Source organism: Lontra canadensis, unplaced genomic scaffold, assembly GCF_010015895.1.
Source record: "Lontra canadensis isolate GAN:19392208 unplaced genomic scaffold, GSC_riverotter_1.0 scaffold227, whole genome shotgun sequence".
NCBI lineage: Eukaryota > Metazoa > Chordata > Mammalia > Carnivora > Mustelidae > Lontra > Lontra canadensis.
This window is the reverse complement of record NW_022631221.1, coordinates 279,746-293,938: the sequence shown is the minus strand read 5'-3', so window position 1 is coordinate 293,938 and position 14,193 is coordinate 279,746. Positions and strand designations below refer to the sequence as shown.

At 43.8% G+C, this 14,193-nt stretch overlaps 1 protein-coding gene across 3 annotated transcripts in view; it reads left to right on the top strand.

Annotated features, from left to right (window-relative positions):
• Positions 1-14,193, top strand: part of SUSD6 (sushi domain containing 6) — an 89,886-nt gene that overhangs the window by 29,036 nt on the left and 46,657 nt on the right. The window contains exons 1-2 of one of the 3 annotated variants that reach the window (XM_032849405.1): positions 9,793-9,849; positions 13,589-13,796. In XM_032849405.1, the coding sequence (XP_032705296.1) occupies positions 13,676-13,796 (121 nt within the window). In that variant the 5' untranslated portion in view covers positions 9,793-9,849; positions 13,589-13,675. Of the gene's footprint in view, positions 1-9,792; positions 9,850-13,588; positions 13,797-14,193 lie in introns of those variants that run through there. The other 2 variants (XM_032849404.1, XM_032849406.1) reach the window with 2 other exon arrangements.

Below are 14,193 nucleotides of genomic sequence, written 5' to 3'. Positions count from 1 at the left end.
CACATATGCACAGATGAGTACTCAGCTAAAGGCTCAAGGGGATCTCTCTACAGATCTCTGGGGTTTTTTCTCTTTGTGCCTTCTTTTCAGTTTTTTTGCTCTGTAAATGCTAGCTACGTTGGTGTCTTCAAATTCCCAACTCTCTTTCAGACGCAGTGAGATTGTTGAACTCTTTCAGATTTCTCCTCTCTACTCTGTGTCCTGGTGGTAGGGCACTAGTAGGGTTCAGTGCATTTCTTTCCCTTTACTCAAGGATCACTACCCTCTGCTGCCTGTTGTTGAATGTCTGAAAACTATTATTTAATATATTATATCTGGCTTTCTAGTTCTTTAAGGAGAGAGAATAAATCTAGTCCCTGTTACTCCACCATGACTGGAGGTAGAAGTCCCTCAGATTGTCAACCTCAGACCAATTTTTAACCTTGGATGTCTTTTTCCTCCTGTGTTTACTTGTCAAAAAATGGATCCATTGAGACAGATTTTGAGAATTCAGCCAGATTTAGGTCATGTCATTTTGCCACATAGTTATTGGACTCCTGTGTCCAAAAAAAAATAGCATGGTTCAGTATCATGCTATATATGGTACAGTCTGTAATTTTACCTGTATTTTAATGCTGCACTTCCTAGCAGAAGGCTGGATGTGTGCTTCCAGGTGTTATCCTAACATGAACATGCACGTAGGCACATACTTTGAGTCTTCTCCTTGCACCTCCTGACCATGTTCCCATTTAACCTGGGCAGCTAACTGAACTGATAGGCATAGTGGATGAACAAAGAGCAGGGGCCCAGCTGTCTGAGCATGAGTTAGGCGCAGATAGCCTTCTGTGGGGAAGGCAGGAGCATTAACTCTCCATGTGCAGTGCCCTTCCACTTTACCTAGTCAGACTCTTCTGGATACTATCGTACACTCCTCAAATACGTGTGAATCATGGACTCTGAAATTCTACGAAACAGGTATTGTTACCTCCATGGTGTATGTGACAAAACAGAGGCTCACAGCAGTTAGAACAGTATACCTGGCACCTGTAGGAACTCAGAGGCAGAATCAGGATTTGAAGTCCCTTTTGTGTAACTCTAAAACCCACAATGAATGATCCTGTAAGTAACAGTTTCATTTCCCTCTTCTGGGATCCAGCTTAACATGTTTTGTCTTCAGCATTTTGACTGTATATTACCCATGTGTTTTCACTTCCTACCTGATATTGTGGTTATTTCTATATGTGTCTTATCTCCCCCAGTAGACTGTAATCTCCTGTAGGGCATATGCTTTTCTCCATCTTTGTACCTTTCATGGAATCTAGACTATGTAGGTGCCCAATGTAAGTGTTGAATGAAGCCAGTAAGTTCTTAAAGATATTTTTGAGGAATGAGTCCAGATGCCTTGTCTGGAGGGAAATACTAGATTTCCTCATTAATTTATGGTGTTTCTTTCTCATCTGCTGTGTTTATCATACTCCCTCTTAACATCTTCCAGGATGTAATCTGGACTTTATGAAGTTCTTCATTTGGTACCTCTCCCTGAACTTTGACTAATTTGAGGTTACTTTTAGAGTGTGTGTTCGGAGATTTAAGGGAATATCTGTTGTGAATTAGATTCCTTTCTTCTCAGGTCCTGATTTAGAGGCCCACATCTGGAGAACCAGAAGTATGTTTGGAGCTAGAACTGGAGCTTGTAGGCCTTGGTAGAAGGTATAGGTGGAGGCAGAGGTGTGGGACTAATCAAAGGGGAAGGAACAATAGGCAAGTTCCTATTTCTTATTTTTTGCTTGGGGCCTCACAGTCCAACCTTGATGGCTTACAGGAAGTTTGGGTAATTTGCGAGGGAGAGGACAGGAAGAATCATGGTTTGGTTATAGATTCACAGGCTTTTCGGAATTTACGCAAGATGGAGGAGAACACTTGGCGCCAGAAGACAGTGTCTTGTTTGGCTTAAGTGCATACCTGATTCCGGCTGTTGCTGTTAAGCTTCAGGAGATGGAGGTAAAGAACATGCTCCTAGAATTCTGAGCCTGAACCAGAACCTCAGAGGAAAATACTCAGGTAGATATTTGAGTAGAAAGGAGGAAAATGGCTGGAAGAGGGAACATATTTACGGAGAATCTTAAGGCCTGAGAGACACAAGGAAAGGTCACTTCTGGCTCTGCTACTAGGTTGACCATTTCTTCTCACTCATGAATCTTACAGATGTAACAGTTTTGGGGTAGGGGTGATGGGATGGAGAGGCTCTTTTGTTGCTGTTGGACACGAAGGAAGCAGGCAGCTCTTTGATACTCAGCCCCAACTTCTCCCTAGCTTTGGCCAACCACAGCATGTGGGAGTGTCAGTTCAGAGCGACTTGCCAAGCTATCTGGGCAGTTTAGGAATCTTAACTATAATCCTTGGGTTAACTGAGCAGGCGCAGCTTATAAGATACAAACGCCTTCTAGCCACCCTCCAGTCTTTATTCTCCCTTCTTTTCCAATCCCTTGCCCCCAATAGTTTTGGCCTTTATGGTGTCCACTTTCTCACTTTGAATTCATGTTAAAAGATCAGTATGATCTACCCTCACCACTCAAATGAAACTGCCCTTGGTGAGGTCATTAATGTTCTTGTGACCAGAGCAGTCTTCATCATACTGGACTTTCACTGTCAAGTCCCCCTACATCCACCTTCACTGTCTCTGTCCGTCCCTCAACATCTTTGATGCACAAGGCCTGGTTTCCTTGTACTTTTTGGAGTGTCTTTCATAGGCTTGCCTTCCTTGACACGCTCCTTTAAAAAGTTACTGCTCTTCCCAGGATTCTGTCCTTGACTTTCTTCTCTTCTCACTCTAACTCTCTTAGGTGAGTCCATCTATAGTACACTGTTTCAGCCATTGCTTATAGGCTGCAAACTCCAAGCTCAAAGTGCTCTGCAGAACTTCATACTCATTTCTTATTTGGGGCCATGCTAATCTTCTCTGGATTGTTCTAATTTTAGTATATGTGCTGCCAAAGCGAGTGCCATACTTATTTCTGATTTGCCTGTTAGACCTTTCTACCTGCATATCCTTCAAGTATATGTACCAAGAATGACCTGAACTCAGTTGATTACACTCTTCACTAAAATCTGCTGGTCCACCTGTGTTCTTTCTCCTTTGGTAGCTTTCACCATTTACCCTATCACTTCGGCCCAAAACCTCGGCACCACCCACTATTGTTTTGACTCATTCCATCCTATTAGTTTTTGGCATCTTCTGCAGCATTTGGCACATCATGGACATCAAATGAATAAATAAGAGGAAAAGTTTATTAATGTCATCTGAATTTAATTATAGTTTAGCTAGCACTGTGGCTTTGATAAAGTGGAATAGCTATGGTTTCACTGTAACTTTAGGGAAGGGCATTTGACTTTTGGCAACATTCATATTAAGGAGAAGGCACTTTTTTATTTAAAACAGGAACACTTTGTGGAGGGATTGATCATTATTAGAAATGAATGGATTGGGGGCTCCTGGGTAGCTCAGTTGGTTGGGCGTCTGCCTTCCAACTGCCAGGGACCTGGGATCAAGTTCCGAGTTGGGTTCCTTGCTCAGTGAGGAGCCTGCTTCTCCCTCTGCCTGCTGCTCCCCCTCCTTGTGCTCACTCTCTGTCAAATAAATAAATAAAATCTTAAAAAAGAAATGAATGGATTGGATTGACCACTATGCTATCTTTCAGGGCTGGTCTGAGGAGCTGCTGACAGTTAAAGAGAGGTGGGTGAAGTAAGATTGTACTGGCCCAGAGGGTCTTGTCCTTGGTGTTCATGGGAGTAGAGGCAGTGTGTCAAGGGTGAACTTGACACATGCTGTGGGTTTAATGCAGGAATAGGGAAGACGTTTCCATTGGGGAGGGTAGTGTGCCCTCTTTTATTCACTGATGGATTTCCTAATTGTTTCCTCATGTTTGTAAATGCTGAGGAGGTGTTTGTAACTGTCATGTTTTGCCAAGTTTATTTTCCTTCCTTTCTATTTAGCCCCTTAAAAAAAAGGAGATGGTGACTTAAAATCATAGGATTTTGGAGCCAGAGAAGCTCTTCAGGTAGTAGTCTTCTAGCTCAACCCTTACATATTCAGAAAATAATGATAATACTAGTGATAGGTGGTACTAGTTCGAATACGTACCATGTTCGATGACTCATTAAGTGCCAGGTGTTATGTTAAGTGCTTTATATGTGTTTCCTGGTATAATACTTACCCATGAGGTATCTTTTATTAGTGCTATTTTAAAGATAAAGAAATTGAGAAATTTTTAAAGATAAAGAAATTGAGGTCCAGAATGATTGGATAACCGCATTGGAGTTAGGTATGCTGAAACAGCTATTGTGCAGAAAGATGAATTGTCTTGCTTGCTCAAGGTCAAGTTTTCCAGTTAGAGGCAGAATATGAGTAGAATCCAGATTTCCTGACCCTGAACTCAGCATATATTTTTGTTTTGAGCTGAGAATTCATTCTTTGTGGTCATTTGTGTCTCATTTCTTGCTCAGTCCCTTTTAATTTTAGTGAAATTGAATGAAGTAGAGGAAAGGGTGGTTTAGAGTTGGGGTTTTGTGTGAGTTTTTTAAAGTTTATTTTTAAATAGGCAACCTTCCCAGACTGGGAATGTAGCAGAAGGCCTGAGAACCAGGAAGTGACACAGACCTGTTTATACCATCCCATTTGGGGGCCTTTGGGACACTATCCACAGAGATGGTAAAAAGTAAACATAAGTCTATCAGCCAGTTCTCTTGGGTTTGCTATTTTTGACCTGGAGGAGGTGTTTCCTGCACAGCTCTGAGTACTTTAGAAACCAAAACCTAGCACCTAAACATCTTGATTGAAGGTATATAGATAGATATTTATTTCTTGTTACCAGACACAGCATTCAGTGGTGACTGGCAGACAAAATTACCACTTTTTTTTTCTTTCTCTCTGCCATCCTTTTGGTGAATTGCTTTTCTCCATTTCTTTTTCTTTCTTTGTAATAAGCACTATGCATGCAAATCTATCCTGAGAGCCCACTAGGTCTGTGCATGATTTTGAAGGTCCAGTTCAACGTTTCTCTTTCACTTCCCCCTAGTCCCACTCAGAAGTCTTTGTTCCTATCTCCTCTGCATTCTCACAGCACTTAAAAACAAAAACAAAAACAACTCTTTTGTTGGACCCTCCTAACACTTTCACAGTGTTACATAGATAAACATATAATTCCTCTCATGTAGGTTGTGAATTCCTTGAGAGTAAGGAATTCATGTCTATGCTGCACTTCATCTCCGTGATCACCCAAGCCTTGCACTGAAGACAGTCAGTAAATATTTGCTGAACTGCAGTGTAGTCACTGCAAACACGGAGTCCTAAAAAGTCAGATTTAGCAAATCAGCTTCCCAGACTTTATTTGCCCAGTGGGTATTGAAGCTTGCTCCGCTCAGCTCTGATGGGAACCAAGCAGAGGGATGTGATGACACATAGATGTATCTCTCAGGTCTAGGAACCAATTACAGCCCCTTCTGCCAAGCACGTGTTGCTACCTGGCCAAAACTTCAGGATTTATGCCCTTTTCCTCTCCTGTTTTATGTCTGCTGCAACTTCGCTTTCTTGCATTTCCTACACAAATTATGTCTTTTGGGTTTATCTCTTTTCTCCCTTCAGTGAACAAGTAAGTGTTGAGCACTTTGGGGTGTAGAAAGAGGCAGAGTTGGTGGTCTCTGCTGGAATTTACTACCTGCAGTAAATGCAGCGTACGGCAGTTAAGTAACTGTGAGCAGGCCCTAGGGAGGGATATGATTGGTTATCCCATTCATGGTCCAGGGAGTAATGCTTTGGGTTCAGAAGGGCCTTCCATGCTTATGGGCTGAATTGATGAGTTTTCTCAGAAGAGAAGTGGCTAAACTTGACCTTGTATTTGGAAAAAAAAGATCAGGAAGCCCTTTGCAGTAGGAGAGCAGGAGAATAGATTTTGGTCCCTTGGATTTCATTTATCTGTAAAAGGGGGTAATGACACCTATTTAATGAGGTAATAAGTGTGTGTGTTTTGTGTGTGTGTGTGTGTACACACATATATGTATCAAACATGTAAGCTGTGTGCCTCATCCTTTCCTACAACATGTTCAGACTAGAAAACCTCCTAGGTCCCCCTGAACACAAATATTGCCTTAGTATAGTCACATAATTACTATAATTTGGGGGGAGGGAATGTGAAGTTCCTTTAAAAAATAGGTTTTTAGAATGTCATAGGGAGAACCTTGATGTTTACTTGTTTGACCTGTTGGCTGTTTTTTTCATTTAAACGGACCGTGTTTTGAGCCTCGTCTCACGGCATATGTTTCTAGCCCAGCCCTTCAGGAGTCCAGTGGGTGCTCAATTACAGCCTTTTAGAGCAGGAAGGGGCCTTAGCCAACATTGATTTGAGTGCCCCCTGCCCCATACACCATCCTGCGTCCTTCATGTTTATCTCATTTCCACCTCACGACAACCCAAGGAAGAGTGGGTATTGTGTGTCCAGTTTATAGATGGGAACTGAAAAGAATTTACCCTAGACTACCCAACTCATACTATCCAAACAGAGCAGAGATTCTGGCCCAGTCTGCTAGAATCTTTTCACGATCCCAGCCTCCCTGAGGAACAATTAGTTGAACTGTTTCATTTTACTGACGAGGAAACAGAGGCCCAGGAAGGCGGTGTGATTTGTCTCAGTTAGCCCATCAGTCATTGGTGAAGCTGGGACTTAGAGAAGAAGTGGTTTCCTGCCTTCAGGGTCGGAAATTTATGGCCTGAGCCAAGTTCCTGCTCACAGCCACTCTGCCTTCATTCTCCTTTTTTTCTGTCCTGTCTTGAGTCTGTGTTGTTTTGTTCTCTTCTGTCCTCTCTTGTGTGTTTTCTCTTTCTCTCTGGGCCTACAGTTCTGCAGTGATCTGTGTGGTGCGCGCATGCGTGCGCATGCACACAAACTAGGGTTTTTTGTTAGATGTTTGTTATTTTTGGAAAGCACTTTAGGAACACTGTGTACGGATGGCCTATACAAATGTGCTGATGGATTGATTAAGCTCTAAATGGGAAAGTGGAGTTTCCTGAGTTTGCTGCAGTGCAGAGGGAGATGGATGCTGAGATGGGTCTTGGGAGAAGAATGGGTAGAGGACTGCTCATGCAGAACAAAGAGGATGGGTTTAACATTTCTTCCTTCCAGTTAGAACTTTTGTTGACTTGTGTTTTCAGAGGAAATATTTCTGGGCCCCTCCTATTCCCTAGAAGACATTCCAGATTCCTTAGAACTGAAAGGGCATTTGGGGATCATCCAGGCCCACCCCTTGAGGACCAGGAAGAATAATTGACTTGCCTGAGGCCAGTCCACTGTTGATTGGTGGAGCTGGGGCTTAGAGCTGTCTTGTGCATTTAGGTCCATGCTGCAGTCATCCTGCTGTTAGGTTCTAGAAGAGATGTTGGAGACTCAGAGAGAGGCTTAGGAGTGGGGCGGAGGTAGTGTCTCTGCTGCTGTCCCTGCTGTCTGAAGGTTGAGGACTATGGTAGGGGTAAAGTGTGACAACAGGAGGATGTGGGGAGCAGTTCTGGGGAAACCAGACAAAGATACAAAGAATATCAAAGCAATTAAAAAAAATAAAAATAAATACTCTTAACACCTGCCCTACTCTGACTTAGGTGGCTTACGAGCAAAGCTGAAGGTTATTTTGGGATTTCTAGGAGCTGACTTTTAACAAGAATTTGACTTTTTCTTTTGGGCTTTGGACCTGGAGATAAAAAGAAAATGGATAAGGCATCATTCTGGCTGTTGAGGATCTCCAAGTCCAGTAGAACACTTTGTGCCTGTTGAAGCCCTTGCATGTTAGTGGCACAAAAGAAAGGGGAAGATATAGAGGTTAAACAAGACTGGAAGGAGTCACAAGGGGAGAAAAAAGGAAACTGAAAATGTCTAGAAGTAACTTCATTTTTTCATTTTGGAGGGAAGAGTAGGAGGCATTAAGATCTGATTAACATTTAGATATCTTTTGCTGCTTTGGCCAAGCTGTTTCAGAGTGAGTAGGAGGGAAGTGGAGGAGACATGCAAGGGAAGAAAGGGAGCAGTAAGGGAGGCCTTCCTGGCATGTTAGCCACTTTTCTTATCATACCCTCTGGGAGACTTACCACATCCTCCCAGAGTTAGGACTTCTTATCTTTACATTCTGAAAGGTAATTAACTGCTTAAATTCTGGTCACATTTCACAAACTGTTCTTTGTCTTCTCCCATCACATGGCAGCCTTAGGGTTGGTGAAGATGACTAATCAAAGGAATAGACTTTCTTGTTCTAGACTCTCCACTACCACCATCCCCTTTCTGGACTAGGTCTAAAGCAAGAAAAGGACTTATGTTGGTTTTATCCATCCAGTTCCTTCTCTTAACTAACAGAGAGATGGGTCATTGTTTAGGAAATAATCTGTCCTGAAAATTACATGTAGACTGAAGTTGATCTCACAGAACTATAGAGAAACCCACTTTGTACCTGGGAGCCGAGTTTGACAGAGTCAGGACTCTTATCTCCTCAGAGGAGAGCTCAGTAGAATGCTACATGACCCTGCTCCTCCACCAGGACTGAGGCAGCCAGGCACGTGGGCTGAGGAGATCTGGGCCCTGAGCTGTCTCAGGGGCAGGGTGCCCTAGGTGTTTCATAGCTGGCCCCACCTGCTGCTGCTGCTACCCTAGGCTGTGAGCCATTTTTGAAGGTGACTCCCAGGATACCTTTAATCTTTTCAGGCTCTTTGGTTAACCTGGAAGCATCTGTGGCAAAGTAAGCAAGCAAACCATTTGGACTTTGGGCTTGTGTTACAGGTTGTCCTTTACTCCAGAAGCGTGTCATGTTTGCATCATCATTTCTTATGGGCAGATAAAAAATGCCCATAGATAGCTCTCTGCTGTCTTGGCTCCTAGGCCAAACTGTAGATAGAAGGACCCAGTTTACAGAGCTTTCTTTTGTATTTTGTCCTTTTTGAGCCTCACTACAGAGTAGGGAGATAGTTAAAGCAAGCAACAACCCCATTTTATAGACAAGGGTATAGAGGCAGAGGTGAGGTAAGTGGCTTCCCCAAAATCAGAGCCATGGGGCCTCATAGAGGATTGTTCTGAAAGGAAATGAATGTTCATGACGTTCAGCAGAGCACAGTCACCCAGCTTTTAATGTTCTGAGTTCACAGAGGTGGGAGAGACCAGATGCTGACCTTGAGGGCCGGACATTCTAGCTCATGGAGTCTCTCTTTACCACATGTTATTGGGACAGCAGCACCAGTCCCAAGGAAGAATATCAGAAGGATGAATCTAGATTTTCCACGACTCCTCCTGACCCCATATTTTAGAGGGGAAGGCAGGCAGAGTTGTATTATATGCAGAGAAGCTCGGATGTTGTGAATTCTCTGGCTGAGAGAGACCTTCAAGCCTTTTTTAGATATGGAAATGGAAGCCAGGGAGCCTTTGTGACCAGCCAGCTGTTTGGTGGCAGAGAGGGGACTGACTTGCAGCCCTGGACCCTTTCCTTTCATCGTACCGCTAAGTTTAAATGTTACATGCCTTGTGAGGATGGATGAGTGCCAGCTTTGAACATGAGGCTTAGTTCCAGGCTCCTCTTTAATCATAGTTTTTTTCCAAAATTTTTTGTGGTAAAATACACATAAAATGAAATCGATCGTCTTAACCAGTTTTAAGTGTGCAGTTCAGTGGCAGTAAGTGCATTCGCACTGTTGTACAGCTATCACCTCCATCCGTCCATCTCCACAGCTCTTCTGGCAAAATTGAAACTCTGTACTCACTAAACACTAACTGTTCTTTCTTCCCCCAGCCCCTGCCAACCAGCATCTACTTTCTGTCTGGGGAAGAAAAGCACCAAAGGAATACTCAAGTGAGATAGATTCTTTTCCTTCCCCTCCTCCTCCTCCCAAGTTTTTGTCTGTGTGTTTCTCTAGGGGTAATGAATAGTTAATTTGTTCTGAAGTGTTTTTTCTTTGCACTTGATCTAAAGTCACAATTCAAGGATAAGTTTTATTTTTTTAATTCTGTGTTCAAAGCAGATCCCTTCTTAAAATGAAGAGATGTGCATAGGTAACCCTTTCTCTACAGTAACTGGGTTCTCCCTTTCTGAGCAATACCTGGGGTTGTAGGGCTTCCATTTTCTCTGTATTACTTCTGAAGCACTAACTCTCGGCCTAGCCTTGCATGTAAACACTCTACTGACTACCCTCTGTTCATCTTTTTTTCTTTGTAGAGCTCCCATCGTCTTTACCGCCATCTGTTCTTCGCTTAATCAGGTCTTAGGCTTCATGGTGGAATTGGTCCTTTGGCCCAGGTAGCTGCTTAAACAATAAGGGAGGAGTCAGTTGTTTCTTTAAAACAAAACAGGAGCTCATCTGTATGCATCTTCTTCCCAGTACTATATGGGCTCCTCCCCACAGTATTCATGAGTTTGACAAGCATTTGTTTGTTTCCTGCCTGTCAGGTGCCAGGTCCTGTTGCCCTCTCTTTTCCTAAGTACCCTGTTGAGTCTGGTGAGGTGAAACAGATAAACATGTAGATGTATTAACCTGTTAGAGGTATAGTCATAGCAGGGTGCTCAGGACACTTGGGATGTAAGAAGGGGGTTAGTCCTACTGGAGGTGGGCATGGTAGGAAGTGTCAGAACTCCTCCAGGAGATGCCCCTTGTGCTGAGCCCTGGAAGTGACTGTATTCCTGGCAGGAGGAGCAGTTAGGTTTATTTGAATGTGAGTTTGTTGAGGGAGGAGAGAGGCGGTGTGCAAGAAAACCTTGCTACATTAATTTTATTTTACATTTTTATCTATTTGAATACGTAATACAGGTACACAGTACACGGCTCAAGGAGATTAAAGGGGAATATGTACACTGAAAAATGAGTTCTTTTCCTGTTAATCACTCACTTCTCCCCGAAGGCAGTCGTTAGCTACCAATTTCTTATGCATCATTCCAGAGAGAGATTTTCCAGGCATGCATGTGTGTATATGTGTATCCCCTTTAAAAATACATGCATACTCACAAATGGTTTTCTTCACGTGCTAATTTTGGCAGTCATTCCATATATGAGTACAGACTGACCTGCCTAGTTCTTTTCAAACCAGTGCATAGTATTCCATTACATGTGTGTATGACAACTCGTTTAACTCGTTTCACTTCAATCTTTTGCCAGTCCAAAGGATGCAGTGAATATCTTACATCTACATCATTGCTCATGTGACTTTTGAGGACAGGTTCTAAAAGCAGAACTGATAGGTTAGAGAATATGTGCATTTTGGGGACAGATGTCAAATTGCCCTCAAAAGAGCTCCACATTAATTGTAAAATACTAAATTTAAGATCCTTTACCACTTGGTGCCCCCCCCCCACCCGACTCCAAAATCCTTGCCAGAGTGATCTTCCTAAATGAATTTGGTCTTTTAACTTCTCTGTTTATAATCCTGTAAGCGCTACAGAGTTTTCACAGTGAAGTTTAAATTCCTTAGCCTAGCCCTTAACTCTGCCTCTGCCAAGCGTCCTGTGCTCTCATTGTTCTGTTCCATTTGTGTTTGGTACTTTTTTCCTTCTTTTTCACTAACACCAGCATCAGCATCACTTCCTCCGGGTAATCTTTCTTGATCGCCTTCACTTGTGCGCAGAACATCTAAGCACCACTGATCTGGCGCCATCCATTCACTCCAGAAGTATTTGTGCACGTGCTGTGAGGGGGCACAGCCAGGCATTATTATCCTCAGTGATCCGTGGGCTGTTGCCTGCAGGGGACGAGGACTACTTGGTGGAGCTGCCTGCGGTCAATGAGTCAAAAATGGCAGCACCAAAGAGCCTGTTGCTAACTGGCCGTATTCTGTAGCCTCTTCTGATCTTGGTTTTGGCATCTATCGAATGAAGAGGTGAAACCTGGTGATCTCTAAGGTCTTATTAAGCTCAGTCCTTATTAATAATTACAACAGCAATAGCAGGCAGTGTTCACTGAGGACTGGCAAAGTGCCAGGGACTTGCCAAGTGTTTTGTCTGATAATCTTTACATCAAACCTATGAAGACATATGGTTAGTATTCCCATTTTACAGATGAGGAAGCTGAGGCTAAGAGAATGATTTGGTCACGTGGTCATAATAGAGGAAACAGATTTGAATTTTGGCATTCTAACTCCATTGTTCTTAGCCACCTAAATGTATATACGTTCCACATATTTACACGTACACAGTTTTGTGTACTGTTTTGGGTCACTTACTGACTCTACCCCTAGACTTCTTCAGGAACCATCTGTTTTCTACAGCTTTAAAGGCTCAAGTTGGAGCCTAGGTAAAAGCTGTGGACAGAAGACTGCTATAGTCACAGCTATTTGGTAGTAGTGAGTAAAGTTAGCTCTGTTCTTGAACCCCTGGCTCATGCTCATTGAAGACTTTCATAGCTGTTTTTCCTTCATACTGAGACAACTCATGCTGCTGTTTGGCATAACTCTCTTTAGCAGGGGATGTAGGCCTGAGTCAAGGCTTCAGACATAGATGGAAGGCAGGGCTGGTTAATATCCCTGGCAGAATCTCAGGGGCATCCTTTATTAGGGTTGTAGATAGCAGGCTCCCTTATCTATTTACATGAAGCCTTATTAATGGAGAAGGAGGTATGTGTATGGAATTTAAAAAGGGAGTGTAATCTTATTTGGAATACCTGTTATAAACAAGGATAAATGAAATCAGATGAGTTAACTAAAATATAATAGGCTGTATCAACTCTTCAACTTCTCTGAAGGCATGTAGAAAAATAATCCCTGAAAGTCTTGACCCCTGATTTTTTTTTTTTTTTTTCTTTTTAAAGACTGGTTCCTAGTTGTCTTAAGTCATAGTCTGAATGGGGTTGAGGGGGGCAGTTAACAATTACAGACCGTCCCCCCTCTAGAGACGGTCCTCCCTCTAGTTATTGTCAGGTACAATCAACAAGTGTGGCCTCTGGGGTCCCAGGTGTGTTGGGTGAGCCTGGGTTAATTGGTCCATTTTTGAGAGTCATGGCTGTGGAGTCCATGTCAGATCCTCAGGGGCTCATTCAGCCTCTGGCAGTTGAGCAGGCCTGGCCAGGGCTCTTGGCTCCCACTGCTGCATTCCTTCTCTAGGCGGTGTAATTCTCCCTTTAAGACACGTGTTCTCTATTTTTTTTTTTTTTTTTCCTTGTGGTTGGTTGAACTCGCCCTGAGTCCAGGTAGCAAAGGCAAAGCCTGACTCAGGGGTGTAGCTCTGTGTGTCAACAGCTGCCTCTCCCCTCCTCTCTGCTGGAGCCTCGGACGTGGTGAGGCAGAGCCGGGCAGTTTCCGAAAGCTCTGCTGTGCCCGGTAGATCTCCAGATGAGCCCGTGCTTGTGTCCTTGTCCTGTTGCAAGGATCTGGCTCCTGGCCGTGGACGCTCGTGGCACTTTGCTGCAGGCCTCGGCATTTCCCCCAGACACAAGTTGCAAGGCCACTCGGGCGGCTGTCCTTTCTTGGTGGCAGGAATTCACTTACTAGAATTCGTGAACTTTGTGTGACTCTATAGCTTCCTTATCAAAGTGTCTACCTACAACAAACTTAAGGCTGAAGCTTTCACTTATGTCTTTGTTTTTTGTTGTTTTGTTTTTTTTTTATAGGTAAATCTACCCGTGGCTGACTTTAGAATTCTCACTTCTGGCTTTTAAATTTTTTTTTTTTTTTTAAATAACTTGGACGGATAAAAGATGTGCCATGGCAGGATAGCACCAAAGAGCACCGCAGCGTTGGCCGTGGCCTCCGTGGGACATGGAGTGTTCCTTCCGCTGGTGATCCTTAGTACCCTCCTTGGAGACGGCCTTGCCTCAGGTGGGTTCGGGCCTGCCTCTCTGTGGGGGAGGGAAAAGGCTCACACCATTGTTTCTCCCAAAGCTGGGATAGGGGCCTCTCCACCTAGAGGCCAGTTGCAGGGAGCCTGTTGTGCTGTGGTAAAGCAGGGGGCCAGTCAAGGGGGTGTGGCAGTTGGGGCCTGCTGAGCCAGCTGAAGGGAGGGGTGTGTAGGAACATCCTGGGGGTGAGGTTATGGGCTCTCTCCCTACAGCTGGAGTCAGCAGGGAGGATGCAGCTGTAGCGGTCAGAGCATGATAGGCAGCAGGTTTGGGAATCAGACTGCCGGTGTTCTGAGTCCAGTGCTGCTGTTGCTGGCTCTGGGACCTGAGCAGATCTCACTTCTCTAAGCCTCAGTGTCCTCAGCGACAGAATGGGG